Below are 9,072 nucleotides of genomic sequence, written 5' to 3'. Positions count from 1 at the left end.
AGCCTGGGAGTGGACAGCCCCGTAAAACCAAATGAGACTAACGAGGTACAGGAGTCCAGTGACAAGGCCCAGAAAACAGAAGGGGACATGGAAGCTGGTGTTAGGGAACCCAATGCTGAGTAAGGATATTGTTGATGTGTTGTGAGATTGTTAACCATTGTCACAGGGGAACATTTGTAGTAGCTGTTAAATGAGAAACTATTTTGTTCTGTAAGCCTTCATCTTAGGTGAGAATAACAGCACAATTCGAAGAGCATAGTCAATGTCACTGAACTATGCATGTAGAAATTTTTGAAATGGTGTATCTTTGGCTATGTGTATTTTCACCAAAAAAAAGGTTGAAAAGTTAGAGGGTTGATATGTTGTGGGGTTGTTAACCAATGTCATAAAAGAACGTGTGTACTTCTGTTTCATGAGAAACTATTTGTTCTGTAAGCCTTCACCTGAAGTACAATAAAAAAAAACAAAAAACAAAAGAGGACTTAAGTGGCAGCTACAAAACAGTATGTGCAAGATGAACAAGTTTAAAAAAATAAAATGTACAGTGAGAAAGTCTAAGAGAATATACAGTAAAATGTAGTCAGTATTTTTCTTTGTGCTTATCTGCATTTTCTACCTGTTAAAAAAAACCCATTGCCATCAAGTCGATTCGGACTCATAGCAACCTTACAGAACAAAGCAGAACTACCCCATAGGGTATCCAAGGAGCGCCTGGTGGATTCGAACTGCCGACCTTTTGGTTAGCAGCTCAGCTCTTAAGCACTGCACCACCATGGCTTCACATGTATATAGTACCTGTGCATTTTGTTTGTTCTTCATAGAGGCTAACTGAACTTGAGTTCAGTAGAAAAATCCTCTTATAAAACATTAGAGTTTGAACTGAATTTTGTTAGTAATCACTTCAAGTTTTTTACATGTACCTGCTCAAATCAAAGTTCATCATTTTGTTTGGAACAATTTCTGTTTGAGAATCAAATGGTCATGTAAATGAGGAAGCAAATAGGCATAAAAGGCATAAAATGACAGGAAAGCAAGTGACAAAATATAATGTTTGTCCCACTGGCCATTACAGTATAAAAAAAAAAGCTACAGTTAACCAAAAACACCTTTATTTTAGTCTTCAAACAGCACACTGTTTACTTTTTGTCCAAGATAATCATGATTAACTTACAAAAATCGGCATTTACAATGCATCTTCAAACCATTTCCCTTTATCGGGAAACTTAGCATTATAGAATATCAAGATTAAAAAGTTAAAAAAAAAATCCATTTTGTTGCCTTTATAAAACAAAACAGAAGCTAGCATAAGTCAAGAAAATCCACTCATACTTCAGGTCCTTCTCCTCCAGGAACCAGCTGCATAAGAGGAAAGAGTTTATTAACAATGCCACAACATTATCTAAAAACCCGTGAACTCATCAATCAAAGCCACCTTTGCTTTTCTCTCCCTCCCTCACATTCCCATTTTCTTCAAGTCATCAATAAAATCCAAACCACACCTATTGCCATCAAGTTGATTCTGACTCATAGCGACCCTATAGGATAGAGTAGAACTGCCCCAGAGGGTTTCCAAGGCTGTAATCTTTACAGAGGCAGACTGCCACATCTTTCTCCCACAGAGCAGCTGGTGAGTTCAAACTGCCAACCTTTCGGTTAGCAGCCGGGCACTTAACCACTGCACTACCAGGGGTTACAATTCCCAGCATTATCAGCTAATACTCAAATAGTGTCTCGACAGTGATTTCTGACAAAATAAAAAAATTGAAAAGCCCAAGCAAACTAATCTTTAGGCCCAATGCCATATTCAGTAGCTCAGCTTTAGTGCTCTGACTACCACAACATCCTTTTCCCATCCTAAGCACTACTGGGCTATGGGCATTTACTCAAACAGCATCATGAGTTAGTATGGTAACCCTTGTCCCACAAAAATGGACTAGTGGTAAATAAAACAACATTAGCTTCAACGTTTCTTACCATTGTTATATTATTTCCATTTAGCAAAATCTGATCTAATTTAGTAATCCTTCTTCCTTCTGGTGTGATTTCACTAAATAAATAGATAAAATAAAGTCAGGTTAAACAGTGGTAATAAAAGCCAACACTTCTGAAATACTCCCACCCCTAAAAAGGTTATTCTTCTACATAAGAAAATGTGAGGTTAGGCAATTGTATCAATAACTTCCAAATACACAGGTTATCCACTGGGTAATGTACATTCTTCCTTCAAGGTAAGAGTGAACTGACTGGCCTACAATCTACTAAGTCTGATCTTTATTAAAAACAAAGCTGAAACCTGACAGGGAGGTCAAATATGAAATATTTACCAGCTTCCCTCTTTTTCTTTAACACATCTATTACTGCTGATCTCCATCCATTAAAAACCAAACCTACTGCCCTCGAGTCAATTCCGAGTCACAGTGACCCTATAGGGCACGCAGAACTGCCCCCATAGGGTTTCCAAGACTGTAAATCTTTACAGAAGCAGACTACCACATCTTTCTCCCCTGGAGCGGGTGGTGGGTTCAAACCACCGACCTTTTGGTTAGCAGCCGGGCACTTTAACCACTGTGCCACCAGGGCTCCTCCCATCCATTAAAGCAACCTGTAATCAATTCAATTTTGAAAGCAGAGACATTGATCATGATCTGTATAATTAACACAACTGAGCCATCATTTACATCTTGTGTTATACAGTTAAATGCTCTTATTATCACTTCCTTGATTTTACCTGAGCAGTTTTTAGTATCACTCATCTTAAAGCTTTGTCTCTACTAATTTCCTAGCAACGTATTAATAATTAATAACCCTCTGCTTCAATTTTACTAGCATCAGCAGATAAAAATTTCCATCTTTAAGATAATGCCAATAGGCAATGTTTTCTCATAAATCATTTTACTGATTCAATAGTATTAAAATTGCCTTAAATTAAGACGCGCAATACTCCAAACTTTTCATTTTTAACACTACTTACAACTCAGTGACATCTTCCAATACCATATCTGAAATTTGATGTTAAGAAAATAAACATACTTGGTTGAATTTACTCTGTCTTCTGCCTTTGTTCAATTTTAGTTGTAACGTTTAACACAATGACTTAAATTTTAAACTCTTGTTATTGGTAGAAACTTTATTTTCTGTCAGTACATACATCTCTTAAAATGCTATCACAAATTGCCCAAGAGTGAATTGATTTCTAATATAATAATTAGTAAATACTGATTATCTATAAGTCTTACTTATGTTATTAAATACTGAAGAAAAACCTATACCACCACCACCTTTTAAAAGGATACTGACAAAGTCATCAAAACCTAGAAGTGTGCCAACAATTTCCTTATCACTCTTCATCACAATGTGTATTCTTGATCCTATACACTTGTCCACAAGCTCTGTGCATATATTGACAAAAAAAGAGGAGGAGGAAAAAGATTATTTCAGCAATTCGTTATTTCAACAACTATTTGAGTGTCAACTGGCACTCAGTTACTTGCATATGGTGAAACATAAACCAGGAAAAATACTCATTCAACAACTTTATCTCTTATACTACAAATCTCTATTCAATCATTACTTTAACAGAAAAGTTTCCCCTGATCTCTACTTACCTCTCCTTTGTAGCAATTTACCATGGTTGTTGTTTTATATTTTAGATTATTTAATATATGAACTCCCTATTAGACTCTAAGCTCCATGAGGGGAGAGACTGCGCTTGTTTCTGCTCATCATTGTATCCCCAGTGGACAAAAACAAAAATAACAACAACAAAAAAAAAAAACACCGTTGCCGTCAAGTCAATTCCAACTCACAACGACCGTGCCTGCAATATACCGGGCACTCAAAGAGTCTGTCAAATGAAGGAATAAAAACTTCAATCATGGCCTCGTCCATTAACTCAATCACTCTTCACCAGTCTCAAAATATTAGCAGGCGAGAGAGGCATAATTATCTTCACCAGAGGTTCCTATCACTACCTGCCTCACCAACCGAGGTCTATTCTCTGAACTCTGACAGCAACTTGAATATCTACTTAGGCAGTTTAGCACTATTCGGCATAATGTTCAGTATCTATTCCCTTCACTGTTCGTTTGTTATTTGAAGGCAACAACTGTGATTTAAATTGCTGAAGTGTTATTGGTGTCTGCGGTGTCTGACGCACAGTAGATGCTCAAATAACCGTTTGCTGAACGAATAACAACTAGAATTAGTTTCTAAATTCCTCTTTTAAGTTTCATTCCAGACCTTCTCTCTGTAACCAGCCAGATCTCAGATATGACAAGGCCTACTCTGAGGATCTTAAATGCCTGTTTTTTGTTTTTTTGAGGAGGAGGGGACGGGTGCGCTATCTAAGACACGATAGAGGCGAGCTCACAACAAAGGAGGCAAATTACGCGTTCAGTTCATTAAGTGTAGCCCTTTCTCCGGTTTGGTTTGGGGAGTCAAAAGTTCCTGCCTCAAGTAAACCTACCACGGTGAGGCACGAGCGGCCACGGGCCACAGACTTGTAGCCTACAGACGAACCACAAAAGGAAAAAGCAGTTGGCCGGATACATTTTTCCCACCCTCAGCCGCAGCTCCTCTGACCCCAATCCTGAGCTTCAGCTCCCCGCCCGGCTCCCGGTACAACGATTACCTAGCGGCAGCAGCTGCGACGGATTAGTGGTTGCATTAGCCGCCATGCCTACGCCGGAAGTGGCCTGCGTCTGTCGATGTTAAGATGGCTAGTTTAAAAGAGCCCGCTTCCGTTTTCTTCCTCCGCGCGGACAGGCTTGACCAATCTGATGCCGAGCGAGTGATGGGGCCCGGTGCACGTGGATCGCGCCTTCTCGTCTCTTTCTGATGTGGTGTTTTTGTCAGCTGAACGTTCTGCTATGTCAGAGACGTACCCACTCCTCCCTCGAAGCTTCGGAGACATGTTAAAGATATCTTGCCTTGTGAATAAATTCCGCTTCTAACCTGCAAGATTTTTTTTTTCCAAATTGTTGTGCTCTAAGTCAAAGTTTACAATTCAAGTTAGTCTTTCATACAAAAATTTATACATACATTGTTTTGTGACTGTAGTTGCTCTCCTTATACCGTGACAGCACACTCTCCCTTTCCATCCCGGATTTCCCGCGTCCATTCAACCAGCTCCTGACCCTCACTGCCTTCTTATCTCATCTCTGGGCAGGAACTGCCCATTTAGTCTCACTTGAGCTACGGAGCACACCCTTCACGACTATCATTTTATGTCCCATAGTCCAGTCTAATCTTTGTCTGAAGAGTTGGCCTCGGTAACCCAGAAGATTTTGAGAAATATGGAAATCTTTGATTTTATTTTCCTTTAGAAATTTGCATCTCTTCTCAAGCCAAGCATCTTTCTTCAGACCAGTAAGTCAATTCATTTTTTCCGCCACCAACTCACTGTGTTGCAATTTTTGTAAAATCTGTTCTTAAGGGGGCTTATTGCTTCTTTTAAAAGTCCAGTGGATTGAAAATTCACAACCAGCTCTTTTTTCTTTTTCTTTTTTTTTACTTTTCTAGGGTGGAGATTTGTTTTTTTTACCAATTTATTTAATTCAACGTTTTTACCATAGTATATCTAGGAATTTAATTTATACTGTGTGGCATTTTTACTCACTATTTCTTCAAAAAACACTAAGAGCAACCACCAGATGTCACTCTAAATTGTATGTTAATGTCACATGGGGAAACCATAGCACTTTGTACTTGTTTTGAAAATAATAGCAAGCAAATTCCCTGCCTTATTCTATTTTATTATTTGTAATATCCTAGGAACTTAAAGCAAAATAGTCTAAATATGAGGGATCAGAAAGAACATCATCACTCATACAGCAAATGGTTGTTAAGCACCCATCATTCATTCATTGACAGATATGTATTACATCTACTCCTCACTTGTCAACATGATTAGGTTCAAAAGACCAAGTCGTTATGCAAAAATCTGTGCTACACAAAAACGGAGGATGCCCACATCAGATCACAAAATGGAGAAAGACTACATTACATAACTGCCAAACCACTGAGAATCATGGCCCAGTCAAGTTGACACATAAACTTAACCATCACAGCCAGTGTTACTCTCACATCACACGTCAGCATTCGTTACTGCCAAAAAAACAAAAACCCATTGCCCTGGAGTCAACTGTGACTCAGTGACTCCATAGGACAGAGTAGAACTGCCCCATAGGGTTTCCAAGGAGCAGCTGGTGGATTTGAACTGCTGACCATTTGGTTAGCAGCTGTAGCTCTGAACCACTACACCACCAGGGCTCCCAACCCCTAGATTCTCAGCTTGGCAGATCCAAGTTTTCTTAGGGAAAGAAAAAAGTAACTGTTGGACACTGCTTCTTCATGCAGCCTGGACCAAATTCTAGGCATTAATTGTGTTTCTGCTACTTGATAGAGTTAAAAAAAATCAGAAAAATAGGCTTTTAAAAGGAAGTCTTTTTGTTTTCCACTGCACTTTGTTTTCCACTATGAGAACAAAACGAACCTTAGCAATTTTCAATGCCATTAATGAAGAAAAAAGAAAGTCTCTTTAGACTCTATTTAAAGGAAATATTGTCCATTTACACACTACAGTTAATGAAGATTGCAGGAAGGGAGTCGTCTTATTTGATTGTGTTCTTTCCTGATGAAAGACACAAAAAGAAACAACAGGCCAATTCCACATGGAGAGTTCATTTTTAATCTCAAGGATTTTTCTCCCTTTAGGTCGTTTATGGAGTAGACAAAATAGAATTTATAATTTATCGTAAAATGTACGTAACTGGAAGAGTCTCTTTGATGTATTATGTGTTCAGAAAGGCATTTCTAACTTTTCTGTTGGAGATAAATGCCATCATAAAAATACAATCAAAAGTTTCCTTTCAAAATAATGTTTAGACAGTATTCAGTTATCTCAAATTGATATTTCCAATCTTGATAATCTCCTTTCCAACACTTTTTTAACAAAGGAGAAATTTATTTTCCCAACAGATATTTGTCCTTGTGGACAATATCTTGAAAATGAATTCATTCTGTATTAACACAACTCACTTAAAAGCTAATGTAAAGAATTGTCATTCTAAACTGGTAAATGGACTGGTCTGTACATTTGGAGATGGAAAAAATCCTGAAAATTCCCTTGCTCTCTCCCATTTTGCCAAGTAATATATTTTCTTTGTTTATAGCATTCTTCTAAATGACACTTTTTTTTTTAACATTTAAGCAACATATCATTATGAATACATGATTTAATCTTAGTTGAAACCTCTAGGATGCAAAGTGACTCACAGTTTATAAAGCTGTTACTGGATCTCCTGGACAGTGAATTAAACAAGCTGGCATTAGACTGTACATAGAGTTCTAAGATGCCTTGTTTTCACATCTTTTTAAAACAATGCCTAGTTACTGTTTAATTTTAGCAGTGCCAATTGTAGAGAATACCAAAGCAGATGCAAGAAAACAGTTAACATATTCTGCATACAGGGAATACTATAGCTTCACTCACAGTTCTGAGCCAATGCTGAGAATTTTGGAAATATAGAAAAGAAATGGATAGTAACATCTTGAAAAATATCTATAGCATTTTTATTAGTATTAAAACATTTCAACTGAATTGTAGAAACCAAACTTGATTATAGGAAGTCTGCTGTTTTTTTCAGCTATGCTTAGAATTCAAGTTCTTAAATTTCAAAGCCAGGAGTGGAAAATACCAACTACTAAGGTTGCCTAAAATAAGGGATGTGTAACTAGTAATGGTAAACTCCACAACCAGTTATTGCAGTAATCTCAAATTCTGTTTGAAGCAGGCACCTACCCTTTAGTTTATTCCAAAAGTGCCCTGGATAAAACTTGCTAAATCTGTTGGTACTTCCATTATTCACTTTAAAATGATGGAAATAGATGCTTAAAAAAAAAAAATAAAAGGAGTACAATGACTAAAGAAATGTAAAACCCTGGTGACAACAGATCCCATATGTTTTGTTCTGACCAGAATGCTAAGCCCAGAAAAAGATAGGATGAAAACAACACTTTAAAAAATTTGATGGACTAGAAAAATCAGTTTACAGGTCTTCCTGTAAACTTCCTTTACTGTCAAGGATATTCTGCTTCAGGCCTTAAATCACCTCCAAACTTCTATACATAATATTTAAATGAAAGGAAAAAAATCTAAAACAAGTAAAAGAGAAATGTTGAGTAAACAATTCAAAGGTTGAATACAGAGCTACACAGCCGCACCAATATGCTTCCAAGTTATCAAACAATTAAGAGTGCAGGGAGGAGAGCAGCCATCTAAGATACATCTACTAGTCCCATCCTGTCTAGAGCAAAGGAAAATGGAGAAGACCAAAGACACAAGGGAAAGATGAGTTCAAAGGACTAATGGACCACAACTACCACAACCTCCACCAGACTGATGCCAAAACAACTAGATGGTGCCCGGTTACCACCACCAACTGCTCTGGCAGGGATCACAATAGAAGGTCCTGGATAGAGCGGGAGAAAAATGTAGAACAAAATTCAGATTCACCAAAAAAAAACTCACAAAAGACCAGGCTTGTGGTCTGACAGAAACTGAAGACACCCCGAGAGTACGGCCCCTGGACACCCTTTTAACTCGGTCACTCCCGAGGTTCACCCTTCAGCCAAAGATTAGACAGGTCTATAGGCCAACAACAACACACATGCGGGACATGCTTCATATTTCAATCATGTATATGAGACTAATAGGCACACCAACCCAAAAGCAAAAATGAGAAGGCAGAAAGGGACAGGAAAACTGTACGAATGGAAACGGAACCTGGGGTGGAGAAAGGGAGAGTGTTGGACACATTTCGGGGCTGGCAACCAATGTCACAAACAATTCATGTACTGTTTAATGAAAAACTAATTTGCTGTGTAAACTTTCACCTACATCACAATTTAAAAAAAAGTGCAGGGAGGAGAGACCCTAGGCGAGAGTAAGGTAGGGCAGGTGTCCTCGGTGCCACTTGAAGGGGGAGGGGGCGCCACTGAGAAGTTTCTATTAACCCAATGCGACGCAACCTTCAAACGCAGTAGACAAGGGGTGGAGGTGGGGGTGGGGGG

The 9,072-nt window shown here is 38.3% G+C and overlaps 1 protein-coding gene across 1 annotated transcript; it reads right to left on the bottom strand.

Moving 5' to 3' along the window:
• Window positions 1-1,092: 1,092 nt before the first annotated feature.
• LSM5 (LSM5 homolog, U6 small nuclear RNA and mRNA degradation associated) lies at window positions 1,093-4,779 on the bottom strand. Its single transcript, XM_004385321.2, has 5 exons — window positions 4,631-4,779; window positions 3,294-3,389; window positions 2,972-2,999; window positions 1,975-2,047; window positions 1,093-1,356 (listed from the first exon to the last, which is right to left on the bottom strand). Exons 1-5 carry the CDS (start codon window positions 4,674-4,676, stop codon window positions 1,324-1,326), a joined length of 276 nt encoding a protein of 91 aa, XP_004385378.1. The 5' UTR covers window positions 4,677-4,779; the 3' UTR covers window positions 1,093-1,323.
• Window positions 4,780-9,072: the final 4,293 nt, after the last annotated feature.

The sequence above is a fragment of the Trichechus manatus genome, unplaced genomic scaffold (genome assembly GCF_000243295.1).
Source record: "Trichechus manatus latirostris isolate Lorelei unplaced genomic scaffold, TriManLat1.0 scaffold00137, whole genome shotgun sequence".
Taxonomy (NCBI): domain Eukaryota; kingdom Metazoa; phylum Chordata; class Mammalia; order Sirenia; family Trichechidae; genus Trichechus; species Trichechus manatus.
This window is presented reverse-complemented; position numbering and strand designations above follow the sequence as displayed.

Coding starts and splice junctions, on each gene's coding strand:
- LSM5 (XM_004385321.2), bottom strand. CDS start 4,676: ATGGCGGCTAATGCAACCACTAATCCGTCGCAGCTGCTGCCGCTAG. Junction 3,390..4,630: donor GTCGCAGCTGCTGCCGCTAG/GTAATCGTTGTA, acceptor ATATATGCACAG/AGCTTGTGGACAAGTGTATA. Junction 1,357..1,974: donor ATGGAAATAATATAACAATG/GTAAGAAACGTT, acceptor CCTCTTATGCAG/CTGGTTCCTGGAGGAGAAGG.